The 16,990-nt window shown below is 41.9% G+C and overlaps 1 protein-coding gene across 1 annotated transcript in view; it reads left to right on the forward strand.

Annotated features, from left to right (window-relative positions):
* The window catches only part of LOC311233493 (dual specificity protein kinase CLK4-like), a gene marked incomplete at both ends in the record, with an annotated part of 32,460 nt that extends 15,788 nt beyond the window's left edge, over window positions 1-16,672 (forward strand). The window contains 7 exons of the mRNA XM_084320460.1: window positions 280-446; window positions 4,562-4,656; window positions 5,440-5,569; window positions 11,327-11,409; window positions 12,858-12,937; window positions 16,113-16,203; window positions 16,520-16,672. Coding sequence (XP_084176586.1) covers window positions 280-446; window positions 4,562-4,656; window positions 5,440-5,569; window positions 11,327-11,409; window positions 12,858-12,937; window positions 16,113-16,203; window positions 16,520-16,672 — 799 coding nt within the window. The remainder of the gene's footprint in view (window positions 1-279; window positions 447-4,561; window positions 4,657-5,439; window positions 5,570-11,326; window positions 11,410-12,857; window positions 12,938-16,112; window positions 16,204-16,519) is intronic.
* Window positions 16,673-16,990: the final 318 nt, after the last annotated feature.

Here is a 16,990-nt window from a genome sequence, read left to right on the forward strand (position 1 = left end):
TTTCCCTCTCATACACATTTAGCTTGAATTCTGTCTAACATACATATTGATACAGATAAGCCAATATCAGCCGATAATATTCAAAAACCGATATACTGGTCAGGCTCTAATTAGCACACAACACTGTGGTCATACTATTCATATTTTTATAAATAATAAAGATACGAGAATCTTCCTAGGAATTTCTTAAAGATTCGTTGGAAAATGTTCAACTGATATATATATATGATCTCTACCCTTCATCTCATCTACTCTCTACCCCTCCTCTCTTCTCTCCAGTGCGTGTGTCTGTATGTTGGACTGGTTTAACCACCGTGGTCATATCTGTATAGTATTTGAGCTCCTGGGCGTCAGCACCTTCGACTTCCTGAGAGAGAACGGCTTCCTGCCTTTCAGCGTGGAGCAGATCAGACACATGGCCCTCCAGCTCTTTAGGGGTGTCTGTTGTGAGTACCACTGTATCCATTGATTCATCAGGTCAGGTTTCAAGCTATGCGCTTAGAGGAACTACTGACAGCTAATGAGCTAATGAGCTATATCATATCATATACAACATGAGCTGTATCATATAATATACAACATGAGCTGTATCATATAATATACAACATGAGCTGTATCATATAACTGACAGCTACAACATGAGCTGTATCATATCATATACAACATGAGCTGTATCATATAATATACAACATGAGCTGTATCATATAATATACAACATGAGCTGTATCATATAATATACAACATGAGCTGTATCATAAATTATAATATACAACATGGGCTGTATCATATAATATACAACATGAGCTGTATCATATAATATACAACATGAGCTGTATCATATAATATACACGAGCTGTATCATATAATATACAACATGAGCTGTATCATATAATATACATGAGCTGTATCATATAATATACAACACAAGCTATATCATATAATATACAACATGAGCTGTATCATATAATATACAACATGAGCTGTATCATATAATATACAACATGAGCTGTATCATATAATATACAACATGAGCTGTATCATAAATTATAATATACAACATGGGCTGTATCATATAATATACAACATGAGCTGTATCATATAATATACAACATGAGCTGTATCATATAATATACACGAGCTGTATCATATAATATACAACATGAGCTGTATCATATAATATACATGAGCTGTATCATATAATATACAACACAAGCTATATCATATAATATACAACATGAGCTGTATCATATAATATACAACATGAGCTGTATCATATAATATACAACCTGAACTGTATCATATAATATTCACCAGCATCATTTAAGTATGTTGTTTGGGCACATTACATAGGCTCTTTGTTTTTTTCTATGAAAGAGATTAAACAGCGACTGGTCCAGTTTGCATCGCCCCGGTCCGTTAACCAGCACAAGGAGAAATACAGGAAGACAAGGGCAAAATCCATTATCAAATCCTTAACACTTTGATTACCAGCAATGCGGTGCGCCTTACCCCCGTTGAATGCCACCACCCACTTCATTGATCAAGTTTCAAGTTTCAAGTTTCTTTAATAGTTGTCATACAGAAGTACAGAATACTTTTGTACAAAATGCTTCTTACTGTTGCGCTCCAGAGACTGTGCATGACAAGATAAGTATGAAATAAAAACATAGTAAAAATTAGAAGTAAAAAAAGAGGTCACAGTGTTCAGTTTAGACATATGTACAATGTTCGTAGACGTAGTTACCATACAATATACAATACTGTGCAGTGTACTAATATACAATACTATATAGTGCAAGGCATAAATGGACGAGGTGCAGTTTAGGTACAATTCACAGTAGGTGTACGAGTTGTAGTGCAAATCCTTTATCAATAAATATAAAGTGTAAGTGTGTTTGTGTGATCTAAAGTGTGGAGAGTGGGTGCTGCAGTGTGTTGTTTGTTTGAGTGAGTGTGTGCGTGTGGGTGTGTGTGCTGTGTGCATTTGATGGTTGTTGCATAGTGATTATTGTTCGTTTAGCGATTATTGTTCGTTTAGCAGCCTGATGGCCTGGGGATAGAAGCTCCTTGATAGCGCTCTAAATGCATAAACTATGTCTTAAATTATGGCTATGTGTCGAATCTGCCCGTCGCTTATCAATGACTTGTTTGCAGTCAACATTGTCGAAACGGATTGTTTTTTAATCGGTTAATTTCCTTTTTATAGCATCTTGAAAAGCCCTCGTTTTCTTGAAAGTTTCAGGAAAATATAAAGATTCCGTGATAAACGGCATTTACTGGAATATTCTGGAATACACAAAAAACTGTCATTTTTCGGCCTATTTATGAATCGTTTTCAAATAAACGCTAGATTATCGATAGTATGTGTACTTATGCACGCTAGAGAAGCGATCTGAAAAATCGATTCTCTCATTTCCTGATCAGCGCGCGCGCACACACACACACACACACACACGCACAAACACACACACACACGGGGCAAACACTGATATATAGGTGAAAACAGATCCGATTACCCCAAGACTGGTCAAATAGATTCCTTACCTCATATCAGATGTTCTCCAAAAAGATTATTCCAATTCCTGATCACCATTCCAAATATCGATTGCGTTTATTGATTCAGCGCTGGGTACTGTAAATATGTATTCCACGTTGTTTTCCGGCTCTGCAATCACTTCGGTCTCTTCAGATGACTTGCCGGATAAGTAAAATGAGGAAACTGCCCCCCCCCCATCAGTCTAATCCAGGGGTTCCCAAACTTTTCAGGCCAGGGCCCAGAAAATAAGGCGTCAGAGAGCCGCGGCCCAATGCACATCGTCTGGCTTTTTTTTTTTTTTTTTTTGCCAGGCGACCGATTTTTTAAGCCAAATATCACTTCAATCCTATTAAGTTAGTTCAAGTTAGTTATTCATTTATATGTGCTATTTATGAGAGGGCTAACTTGTTGCAAAATAATAATGATAATAATAATAGCCTCATTAAAATACTATTGTTGCTTCGGTTGTTTTCAGCGTTTTATGTGCATAATCTGTTATTTAGTTTGAAATGTTCGTTGAAATAAGTAGATTTTTCGTTTTTGTTAATATAAAACCATATAGTCACATTTTAGAATACAATAGAAAATAATTTTAGAATACAACTAGAAACACTGTCCTGGCCTGCTTCTAAGTTCAGTGGCCTGACAAAAAAAATGAAAATAAAAAAATGAAAAATAAAAAAATAAAAAATAAAGAAAATGTTTATTTTTAATTTTTTTTAATTTTTTTTTAATTTTTTTTAAATCATCTCGCGGCCCATCCGTGGCTGCTCGCGGCCCACCTTTGGGTCGCGACCCCGACTTTGGGAACCACTGGTCTAATCCAATGGGGTGCAGTTACACAGGGAGAGACGATAGGGGGCGGTATTTTCCCAATGGAGCTCAGAGAGAGTTTGGAGCACTAGCGTGAGGCTCGATTGATGAAATATGAATTCAAATCGCTAATAAAAATAAAAAAAAACAACAAACAAACGCTAGTTGCTGGCATTCAACTGGCGGCATGAACTAACGACTTATAACGTCCGTGGCACTCAAAGTGTTAATGGTGTTACTATATGCAGCCCAATGCAGTTGTGGGTATTTTGACATTTCAGTTTTATCTTCTGATTTCCCCAAGCAGATAGCAGAAAAACACCTTTTGAAGACAATAGTTAGCTAGTGACCAGAGACGTATTCACAATCTGTAAGTCGCTTTGGATAAAAGCGTCAGCTACATGACCAAATTGTAAATTGTAATTGTTTGCAGCACCATCTGCAGAGCTAATTATGTATTGTTGGTTCCTATAATTTCACAGAAGGCAAGGTGATCTCCAAAATTAATGCACAAGCTTTAACAAAATGGCAGCCTCTAGTGGTGGTGATGACGTGTGCTGGTTGTCTTGAAGATTCAACTGCTAATCCCGTTTTTCAGAACCAATTTCAATATTCAAATGTACATACTGTAGATACAAAAATATTATTAATATGAGGTGAACTGCAAACACATTATTGGTTATTGTCCTTGCCTGTAAGGTTTTATGTGGTAATAATATGTAACTTAAACGACTGCCCTGTTGCTTGTGTGAGAGAAACTTGGTTAAAAAGGTCAACGTCCCATGTGGTCTCAAAGAGAAATCGAAAGCATTTTAATACGTGTGCCTTTTTAACTGATAAATAGTAACTTGTACTTAACATCAGAATGTATAGATATTGATTTGGCATCATTGGAATTTTTCATAGAAACATTTCTATCTATTATTGACTCCTGTGCTCCAATTAAGAAACTCAGGGTAAAGAACGGGGCTGCCCCCTTGGTCCTCACCTGATCCAGCTGCTCTGGAGAACCCACTCATTGGGCATCGTTTTGCCAAATTAGAAATAAATGCACGTCTTCATTAAGAAAGGCCAAATCTGACTATTATTATTAGTACTATTAGTTAATTACCTGCTCTCAGTTCATTCACACGTGCATGTGTGTCTCTGTGTGTATATTATGTGTATGTACATGCATGTGTGTCTCTGTGTTGTGTGTCTGTATTGGATCAGTCCTTCATCGTAACCAGCTGACCCACACGGACCTGAAGCCTGAGAACATCTTGTTTGTGTGTTCAGACTACAACATGGAGTACAATGACAAGATGGTTCGTACCGTGTTCCAATGACAAGATGGTTCGTACCGTGTTCATAACTAAAGTTATATTTGTTTAGACCTGTTTAGTTAGTTAGTTTAGGTGTATAACCTGTTTATAACTGTTATATAGATTAACCGTGTTTATGACAGTTAATATAGATTAACCATGTTTATGACTGTTATTATAGATAAACTATGTTTATGGCTGTTAGTATAGATCATCTATGTTCATGACTGTTATTATAGATAAACCTTGTTTATGACTGTTATTATAGAATAACTATGTTTATGACTGTTATTATAGATAAACCTTGTTTATGACTGTTAATATAGATTAACCATGCTCATAACTGACTGTTATATAGATTAATTATGTTCATGACTGACCCTCTGACTCAGTCCAGCTCAGACATGGCCACTTCATGCTAATCCCATGCATCTTTTTGGATGCAGTACAAATGTGTCACCTATTCCTAAAATAGTGTATTTGATTATTTCTGCATACTGGGATCCTTAAACAGTAATTGCATACATTGGGTGTGACTGGAAAGTTGAGACTCGTATGGATGGTTTATAATTACTGTTATTTGTGAACATGAACAACTTTCTTCAGAGTGGGAAAGGTACTGGACTGAGAGCAAGAGACACTTGACGAGACTGCAAGTCTCTATTCTGTGTTTCTGTCTCTGTGTGTGTGTGTGTGTGTGTGTGTGTGTGTGTTTGTGCGTGTGTGTGTGTGTGTGTGTGTGTGTGTGTGTGTGTGTGTGTGTGTGTGTCTGTGTGTGTGTGACAGGAGCGTGATGAGAGGATTTTGAGGAGTTTGGATGTGAAGGTGGTGGATTTTGGCAGCGCCACATTTGACCACGCCCACCACAGCTCCCTGGTGTCAACACGACACTACCGCGCCCCAGAGGTCATCCTCGGTACTGACACACATGCACAACTACATAATACACATGCACAAATACATACATACACAAATACATACAGATGCACAACTACATGTACATACACAAATACATATACCTGTACATACACTTGCACAAATACATGATGTCAAGTCAAGTCAAGAGTTTTATTTGTCACGGTATACAAGTATACAATGAAATGCGGGGGGTCTTGCCCGCAACGATGTGCATAATACAATAGTAATATATAATAGAATCCAATAGAACGACATTGTGCAATAAAACAAGTAAACAGAGTAGGGCATATCGATATATGTACATGAGTTATTTACAGAGCATGGTAGGACATGCTAAGTCCTGTGGTAGTGCAATACACTGTTAGCTACGGATGAGGCACTGGATCTTTATGTACATGCTATATTATACAATCTCAAGTTATACTATACTATTCTTAAAGTGACCTTTCCTTTTGTAAAGTGACCATAAGTGTGAGCGTGTGCAGCATGAGTGTGTGTTTGCTCATGTTAAAGTGGCTGCTAGTGTGTGAGCGTGTACAGTGTGTGTGTCGTGTGTGTGCTCATGTGTGCTTGTGTGTGGAGAGTTCAGTGTTCAAGGCTCTGATGGCCTGGGGGAAGAAGCTGAAGTCTCTCTGTCCTAGTAGCTGGTGTTCGCAGGTGTCTGCCTGACCTCAGCAGCATGAACAGGCTGTTGTTGGGGTGGTGAGGGTCTTTCATTATTCTGCAGGCTCTGGATTTGCACCTCTTGTTGTATAGAACCTGCAGGGGTGGTAGTGCAATACCTGTGGTACGCTCGGCTGAGCGCACCACTCTCTGTAGGGCCTTCTTGTCCTGTGCCGTGCTGTTGCCATACCAGGCAGTGATGTTTCCAGTCAAGATGCTCTCTACAGCTCCGGAGTAGAAGGACTGAAGTATCTTCCCAGATACTCTGAACTTCCTTAACTGTCTCAGGTGGTAGAGGCGCTGCTTCGCCTTTTTTTACGACTGAGTCTATGTGTGTTGTCCATGTCAGATCCTCTGAGATGTGGACCCCCAGGTACTTAAAGCTGCTCACCCTGTCCACGGTAGCCCCGTTTATCCTCAGTGGTGTGTGTGACTCCTGCTGTCCTCTCCTATAATCCACAATCAGTTCCTTGGTTTTACCAATGTTCAGGAGCAGGCTGTTGTCCTGGCACCAGCATTCCAGTACCTCAACCTCCTCCCGGTAGGCCTTCTCGTCGTTGTCCAGTATCAGCCCCACCACCACTGTGTCGTCCGCAAACTTCACTATGGAGTTGGAGCTGAACTTGTGTGTATAGTGAGTGTGTATAGTGAGTACAGCAGGGGGCTCAGAACACAGCCCTGGGGGGACCCGATGCTCAGGGTGATGGTGTTGGAGGTCTGACCCCCCACCCTGACCGCCTGGGGCCTTTCACTCAGAAAGTCCAGTATCCAGGCGCTCAGAGCGGAGCTCAGACCCAGCTCGATCAGCTTGTCCACCAGACGGGACTATGGTTTTGAACGCTGAGCTGTAGTCAATGAACAACAGTCTCACATAGCCCCCCTTCTGGCGGTCCAGGTGAGAGTGTGCTGTGCAGTACTTGGGAGACCGCATCATCAGTGGACCTGTTTGGCCTGTATGCAAATTGCATAGGGTCCATATCACTGGGGAGGGAGGCACAAATGTGATCCTTGACCAGCCTCTCAAAACATTTCATGGCCACAGAGGTGAGTGCCACCGGTCTGTAGTCATTGAGACCTGTTGGGGAGGATTTCTTTGGTACCGGGATAATGGTAGACACCTTGAAGCAGGCAGGGACCACTGACTCCGCCAGGGATCGATTAAATATGGTGGTGAACACAGGGGCTAGCTGGTTAGCACAGGACTTAAGTATGCGTCCTGTTATTCCATCTGGGCCAGCAGCCTTTCTGGTGTTCACCTGCATAAATGCTCTTCTCACACTGTGTACCATCAATGAGAGAGCGTCCCTGCCCCCCCGCAGATGCCCCCCCCCCCCCTCCACAACAGCCGGCGCGCCAGTGACGTCACTAGCCGTTGAGCTAGCGTTGTCACTGTTTGCACCAAACCGAGCGTAGAAAGAGTTGAGTTTGTCCGCGAGAGAGGCGTCGTCGCTCCCCATTGAGGGGCCGCTGACTTTGTAGTCAGTTATCGTCCTCAGTCCCCGCCATAGGCCTCTTGTGTCATTCTGTGCCATTTGTGTCTCCATTTTGTCAGCATACGTCCGTTTGGCCAGTTTAACAGCCTTGCGCAGAGTATAGACTGTTGCCTTGTACTCTTCCATGTTTCCGGTCTCTCTGCCCAGGTTGTAAGCAGTGGTGCGAGATTTCAGAGCTGCTCTGATAGTACTGTCCACCCACGGTTTCTGGTTTGGGAAGACCCTTGCCTTCTTTGTGGGGACGATACTATCAGCCAAGGTAGCTATGAAGCTAACAACAGTATCTGCGAACTCGCTTACGTCACTGGCGCTTCCTTGGAACATATCCCAGTCGACATCTTCGAGGGCGTCCTGAAGCATGGCCTCTGATTGGTCGGACCATCTCTTTACCTCACGTGACACGACGGCGTCACGTGATCTCTGTTTGTAAGCGGGGAGAAGGAAGATGGAGTCATGATCAGATGTGCTTGTAGCTCCCGCTAATGGCGGAGCCGGTACTGCCTTGTAGTCGGCTCTGAACGGGGTGTAGCAGTGGTCGAGCGTATTCCCTCCTCTGGTGGAGCAGGCGATGTGCTGAAAAAAGGACGGCATCACTTTCTTCGAATTCGCCTGATTGAAATCACCGGCTACGATCATGGCTGCGTCTGGGTGTTTGATCTGGTGGGTGTTTAGATGATCCTGTAGTTCCGCCAGAGCCCTGGCGGTGTTTGCTTGGGGAGGAATGTACACCGCAGTCATGATGATCGCGGTAAACTCTCGGGGAAGGTGGAAGGGGCGACATTGAATGGAGAGATGGTCCATGTCCGGGGAGCATGAACGGGAGAGTATCTTGATCTCCTTGGGGCTAACCCAGCCGTTGTTGGTCAGAAGACAGACACCCCCGCCGATGCTCTTCCCGGAGGCTTCTGTGCGGTCCGCTCGGTAGACGGTGAAGGAGTCCGAGGGAGAGACGCTGTGGTCCGGCGTCGCTGGTTTCAACCAAGTCTCCGTGAAACACATGATGTTGCAGTCCCTCATCTCTCGCTGGAATCGGACCCTCGCTCGTAAATCATCCATCTTACTCTCTAGCGAACGTGCATTCGCCAGAAAGATGGATGGGATCGCCGGACGGTAAGCAGATCTTTTTAACTTTAATCTGATTCCACTTCTTCTGCCTCTATGCTTCTTCTTGCCGCCGCATTTCTCTTTGTCTCTGTCCCGCCTGATCTCCGGTGGCCAATCTTGGCATAAAGTGTCTCTAAACTCCTCTTTAAGTCCGGAGTTTAGGTCAATAAGTGACTGGTGGTCGTATGACGTCCCTGCCAGTCAGTGGCGGCTTGCCACTAGGGGCGCTGGGGCGCCGCCCCCCCTGGTTAACCCTGGTTAAAAGAGAGAAGAAGAAGAAATACTTTTTTTTATTTTTATTTTTTATAGCCCTATAAATAATATAAACATGTTTAAAATGAATAATATTTACTAATTTTAAGTATGTTTGTGTTTCCAATGCACAATATAACGTTAATATATAAAATATAAATAATCGTTTTCATGAACAGGAAGTGACTGTGTCTGATAGAGAATACGTTCCGTTACCGTAGCCGCATTTCTCCTAGCCGCATTTCTCTCGGGCTAGACGCAATAGCGCTTACAGTGGGCGTGCACGCCGTGCACTGGTTTCATCGCTGTATCCGTCGCAGCCAATCAGTGCGTAACGCGCTGTGTGTTGAAATATGATGTATTATGATGGAAGCCGGGCGCGATTTGAAGCGGTCTAAGCAAGCAGCGTCTATAATTTACGTAGCCGCATTTCTGATTGGCCGACGACAGTTTTTTCCGTAGCCGCATTTCACGGAGACGCTCTCTCTGATTGGCCGACGCCAGTTTCTGGTTAGTAGACTAGATAGTTACTCGATACTAGCTGTTGTGTTGTGATGCAGTCACACTTTGTCTTAGAGCGTGACGGCAAGTTCTTTCGACGGTTAAGCTTAGGCACTCTTTCAAAGTTGGTTAAGGTTAGAGTTTGTCTTAGAGCAGGGCGATAGGAATGCCAGGTAGTTTGCAGGCTGTTCGACGCGGAAATGGGCAAAGAGACAGCTCGTCACTCACAGTACTAGCCTAAGGCTAACAAGAAGCTATATATGGATGCAGTGGACATGGATGGACATCAACAAAGGCTAACAAGAAGCTATATATGGATTCAGTGTGGACATGGATGGACATCAACACAGTCTGGACAACAGTGGATATACTTGATCAAGCCCTTCTGCCTGCTGGACCACTGTGCGTTTCAACTTAACAAGTAAGAGAGTCTCTCTCTCTCTCTCTCTCTCTCTCTCTCTCTCTCTCTCTCTCTCATTGTGTAGGGCATATTGGAAGCGTGGCGGCTGTATTTGACTGACTGTGATCATATATTGATTGATGGCAATGGTGATAATATTCGCCAATGCGTGCGTACATGTTTTCAAAATGTTTGGTATAGCGCCCCCTCTGGAGAAGAATTCACGAGCCGCCACTGCTGCCAGTGTTGTTTCTATAAAAAAAGTAGTAAAAATAAACAAAATTACTAAAAGTAAGCACAATCGTTGTGGAGCAAATCCCATGGCGAAAAACCTGAGCCGCGCCAACTGTCCGTCCCCATAGGAGCCTTTTCACTGTAGAGAGACCATTTATCTTTTTTTAAACTTGACCTCATGGTATAAAATGACCTATTGTGACCTCTAGGATAATCACCAGGATGAATGACATGATGAGACCTGGACCATGATGAGACCTGGACCAGGATGAATGACATGATGAGACCTGGACCAGGATGAGACCTGGACCATGATGAGACCTGGACCATGATGAGACCTGGACCAGGATGAATGACATGATGAGACCTGGACCAGGATGAGACCTGGACCAGGATGAATGACATGATGAGACCTGGACCAGGATGAGACCTGGACCAGGATGAATGACATGAGACCTGGACCATGATGAGACCTGGACCAGGATGAGACCTGGACCATGATGAGACCTGGACCATGATGAATGACATGATGAGACCTGGACCAGGATGAATGACATGATGAGACCTGGACCATGATGAGACCTGGACCAGGATGAATGACATGATGAGACCTGGACCATGATGAGACCTGGACCAGGATGAATGACATGATGAGACCTGGACCATGATGAGACCTGGACCAGGATGAATGACATGATGAGACCTGGACCAGGATGAGACCTGGACCAGGATGAATTACATGATGAGACCTGGACCAGGATGAATGACATGATGAGACCTGGACCATGATGAGACCTGGACCAGGATGAGACCTGGACCATGATGAGACCTGGACCAGGATGAATGATATATGATGAGACCTGGACCAGGATGAGACCTGGACCAGGATGATACCTGGACCATGATGAGACCTGGACCAGGATGAGACCTGGACCAGAATGAATGACATGATGAGACCTGGACCATGATGAATGACATGTTTAGCTTTATTTACATGCTGACAGTGTGTTAGCTTAGTAACGATCCATATTTCACGTGATCCATATTTAATATGATGCCAGCACTGAGGGTTGAACCAGCAACTGTGTGTGTGTGTGTGTTGTGTCAGATCTGGGGTGGAGCCAGGCGTGTGACGTGTGGAGTCTGGGCTGTATCCTCCTAGAGTTCTACCTGGGCATCACCTTATTCCAGGTACATAAACACACATACACATGCACACACACAAGAAAGTTTGGTGCTGCTGAAAGTACACCACATCAGAATACACCCACTAACTGTAGCATCTTGATGCGTTATCTTAGTCTGTATGAAAGAAACATCACCTGACACTTTGTTTCTGTGACACTTGTGGTAGTCTGTTAGCTATGACCCGACGTATAGTAGCTCCTACATGGCTGAAGTGTTGCTGGGCAGGATAGCTTGCAGTAGGCGACCTCCCTCCCAGACACACAACACTTTCTTTATATAACTATTTTTTATGCCATTATTAAGTCTGCACGTTTACATTGCACTACTTTTATACCTATTCTTATGTCTGCAATTTATGCATTGTTTTTTTTATTCTGTCAATCTGTGTGCTGATTTATGCCTGTGAATTTTATACTATATAGAGATAGTTATTCATATTTATTGTTATATTGTAGAAATGTGTGGATTGAAATGTCTGTAAAGTCTCGACGACATAGGCTGGGTAGCGCAGTGGAGAATGCACTCGCCTACCACCGCAGAGACTCTGGGATCGAATCCAGCTGTCAGCGGTACCTCGGGCTAACAATTGGCAGTGTTAGCGGGTGGGAAGCCGGCGGGGTATGTGTCCTGGTTGTTGTAAACTGCGGTTCCTACTGGTCGGTCGGGGCGCCTGTTCAGCAGGGAAGGGATCGGGGGGAAATAGCGTGAACCTCCGCACGTGTTACATTCCCCCAGTGAGAGTCCTCGCTGTCAGGTGAAAAGAAGCAGCTGGCTGACTCCACATGTATCAGAGGAGGCATGTGGTAGTTCTACACCCTCCCTAGGCCGACAGTGGGACAATGCGCGCAACGACCAGGAAGGGAATTGGCATAACGACTAAATTGGGATGAGAGCAAAAATACAGAAAAAGTTAAAACAAAAGAAAATATTAAAGAAAAAGAAAAATGTAAAAGTCTCGACGACATTGACAATGAGGGTGACCTCAATTGTCTTTTCGAGTATAAATAAAGGTTGAGGATCAGTCATATAGATTAAAGATAGGGATGTCCGATATTATCGACCGATATTGGCATTAAAATGTAATATCGGAAATGATCGTTATCGGTTTTCAAAAAAATATTACATTTTTTTTTACATTTATTTAACCTTTATTTACCCAGGCAAGCAAGTAAGAACAAATTCTTATTTTATTTATTGTGAAAAGTATGCCTAATGTTGTGTTTTTTTGGGGGGGGGAAACCCCGCATATACCGGTATCGGTTGATATCGGTATCGGAAATTAAGAGTTGGACAATATCGGTATATCGGATATCGGTAAAAAAGCCAATATCGAACATCCCTAATTAAAGACTTACTGAATCTTTAGATTCCCCTCCGAATTTTCAAATACAAATCGGTTAATCGTTAGATCCCTAGAATCACAATGATTGTCTATCTGTCTGCTGTTTAAGACCCATGACAGCAAAGAGCACCTGGCCATGATGGAGAGAGTCCTGGGTCCCATCCCCCCAGACCTCCTGACCAAAACCAGGTAAATACTAACCCTTAAATCCTGCTCAAGAAAATCTACATAAATAGAGGACATTTTACTAAAAATTACATCCCTTAATTCCTCATAGACAGGAAAGTCAAACAAAGAATTCTCGATTTAGCTTAGTTCACACACACCAAACAAAGGTCCTCATTCTCGAAAAGACATACATAAAACTTACCAAGGAACCCCTTCATAACTCGATTTACATACTTATTCGGCATTCTCGAACAGCTTGGTATTGTAAATTCTTTGTAGGATATACATACTTGAAAAGGCATTCGCAAGTCGGACAGACCAGTGTACGCTCATGGTTTCAACAGCTTTCTCTGGGGCAAGTCATTGGGGATTGCCGATACTACAGATATCCGTGGAATAATTATAATGAATAATTACATTTTGCATTTATAGTCCTGACTCAATGAGGCATCGTGAGCATTACACACACACATTGCAAACTAAATAAATAAGAACTAAACCGATCGCCGCAGATATAGCTACTGTACTGTATAGTGGAATATACTGTATTAATATGCCATATACTGTCTTCTTCTCTATATTATTTATTGTTGGTTTGATATTCCTTCCATTGCTAAACGAAATAAATGCGTATGTGAAGCAGCCTCAATGCATGAGCACACACACACGTACCGTATATATATGTGCGAAATGAATCGTTCCAGCAGTAGGCCTCTATTATTCTAATTACTTGTTTTATTAGGTATTATAGTAGTACGTCCTACTGTAGAACATGACATATTAGCATGACATCTCATTGTAATGTCAATAATGAAAGACTGCACGATTGGCTCTTGACAAGTGCGCAGTCGTCCAGTATTGACATTACAATGAGATGTCATGCCAATAACACTTCGATATAGAGTAAATATATAAAATTATTATAATGATAATAAATACGACATTAACATCATTAACAATTATGTTTTACATTTATAGCCATGTCTCAACAACCATGTCCAAAAATAAACAAATAATGTGCAGCTGCTTTCGGCCTATCCCTTACCCTCCATTGTGCAGCTGCTCTCTAAGTATAAATTATTTATTATATATTTTTTTTACTAGACTTCACTCAGGTGTAGTATTGATACTCTCATTGTTTCTGACTCAAAGTGTGTGTGTGTGAGAGAGAGAGGGGGGGGGTGAGAGAGATGAGGAAGGGGCAAGAGAGAAAGACATGGGAGATTGTGTGTGAGAGAGAGAGGGGGGGGCGAGGGTGTGAGTCCTCAGCCCTTGTGTGGGTGAAGGTAACAAGTTCCTAACGTTTTCTTTCCCATATTATTTCATGCACTTTATTCATTGTTTTAAATTATTATTTTCTTTTAAGTTATTTTGCGCATCACTGTTTTGAATTTGATGCAAATTTGCAATGCATGATGGTCATCCTTTTGTGTTAAATGGCTGCATAAAGCAAGCATTTGTTGACTCTGATGTTGATAAGAGTATTAAAAGTTTTAAAACTTGAAAAAGATCCGTTTAAGGTAGATACAAAATATGCAATTAATCGCGATAACTATGGACAATCATGCGATTAATCAGATTAAATATTTTAATCGATTGACAGCCTTAATAATAACAATACATTTGAATCTAATCTCATTTTGAGATCAGTCACAATCGCTTCCGTGCTACCTGTAGAATGGATGCATGGTGGAGGGCAATGCCAAACCTGTTGTTTTGCACACACCTCCTTCGCCTTATAAGGAGCTGGCGGGCGTGTCTGTATGCAAATGAGATGAATGAGAAAGTGCATTTCAGTTTAAGAATGAATGATGCATTTCATTCGCAGAGCACAGCTGCGAACGTAACCGGTTTAACACGTTCAGGTATCCGGAGGATTTCCGTAAATCTGTTGGTATGAAATGTTTACCAAGGTACTTACGAACACATTCGAGAATGAGGACCAAAGTCTGTATCCTCTGGTGTGCCATTAAACCTGCTGGTCCTTAGGGCTAGTGGTAATGTTCCTGACCGAATCATTTGTCATTTGCTTAAATTATACTTCACATAAGGTTCTGCAGTGTAGCTATTCTATAAGTCTCACATAGAAGTGTTATACACCATCTGAAAGCTACATATAAGTATTATACACCATCTGAAAGCTACATAGAATAAGTCAGTTAATCTCAAAATTGAGCAGATTATAGTTTTACTCAACAAAACAAATCACATTTAGTTATTTTCTGAATGTTTTATTTTATTTATATTTGTTTTGTAGCAAGTAATTTCTTTCATTAGTTTTGTCATTCAAAACTGGTGCTCCATCTCATAGTGTCCCTGGTTAAACTACTAGTGATCGTCTGCTCATTATATAGACTGTCTCTGGTTAAAACGACCACAGTGCCGTCTGCTCATTATAGACTGTCTCTGGTTAAACTACCACAGTGATCGGTCTGTTCATTATATAGACTCTCTGGTTAAACTACCAGTGATCGTCTGATCATTATATAGAATGTCTCTGGTTAAACTACCAGTGCTCTGTCTCATTATATAGACTGTCTCTGGTTAAAACTATCAGTAATCCGTCTGCTCATTATATAGACTGTCTCTGGTTAAAACTACCAGTGATCCATCTGCTCATTATATAGTCTCTGGTTAAACTACCACATTGATCGTCTGCTCATTATATAGACTGTCTCTGGTTAAAACGACCACAGTGGTCTGTCTGCTCATTATATAGACTCTCTGGTTAAACTACCAGTGATCGTCTGATCATTATATACCGTCTCTGGTTAAACTACCAGTGATCCGCTCATTATATAGACTGTCTCTGGTTAAAACTATCACAGTGATCCGTCTGCTCATTATATACCATCTCTGGTTAAAACTACCAGTGATCAATCTGCTCATTATATACGGTCTCTGGTTAAACTACCACATTGATTGTCTGTTCATTATATAGTCTCTGAACGACCACAGTGCTCTGTCTGCTGATTATAGACTGTCTCTGGTTAAACTACCACAGTGATCGTCTGATCATTATATACCGTCTCTGGTTAAAACTACCAGTGATCCGTGTGCTCATTATATACGGTCTCTGGTTAAACTACCACAGTGATCTGTCTGCTCATTATATACTGTCTTTGGTTAAACTACCAGTGATCTGTCTCATTATATAGACAATCTCTGGATTTCTCTCCCTCTGGTGTTCATGCAGGAAGAGACACTACGTGCACTGTGAGAGCCTGGACTGGGATGAAGACAGCTCCTCAGGAAGAGATGTCACCACACACTGTAAACCTCTCATGGTACTAAACCTCAAAATATATATAATATATACACTAAACCTTGATATATATATAACATATAGCCTCAAAATATATATAGGCTCAAGTCCAATACACTGTCAACCTCTCATGGTACTAAAACTCAAATATATACACTAAACCTCAATATATATATAACAAAGCCTCAAAATATATATAATAGTCTCAACTCCAATACACTGTCAACGATTCAAGGTATTACACCCAGTAATATATACTGTATAATAGTCTACACTCTGGTAAACCACTCAACGTAACATCAGTACACTTTTAACAACCTCTCTATCTCTCTCTCTAGCAGTACATGCAGAGTAATGGTGCGGATGACATGCAGCTGTTCGACCTGATAAAGAGCATGCTGGATTATGATGCGAGCAGACGCATCACACTACAGCAGGCTCTGTGGCACCCCTTCTTCACTTGGAAAATGACATCATTGAATTTGACTTGAGCCAAGGAATTCAACGGGACCTCGTTTTTCAAAAACAGATGAAGTTGTGCACAGGGCATAATAGTAATGAATCACTACATGGACGGGCGAGATTCGAACTCTGGACCTCGACGTGCTGCCAACTGAGCTAAACCTCATCTGCTGAATTGAGTCGAGCCCGTGGCATCTCAGCCTTCACAGTTGCTTCCGATTGGTTGAGTGAGGGGGGGGGCGTCATTTAAATTGGAATAGGGCGAAAAGTATACTTAGCATGGCTTAACTATTTGCAGCTTCAGAATTCAGACAATCACACAGACATTTTGAAGTGTAAAATGCCTT

This window comes from Notolepis coatsorum, assembly GCF_963971535.1.
Source record: "Notolepis coatsorum genome assembly, chromosome: 8".
In the NCBI taxonomy this organism is placed as follows: domain Eukaryota; kingdom Metazoa; phylum Chordata; class Actinopteri; order Aulopiformes; family Paralepididae; genus Notolepis; species Notolepis coatsorum.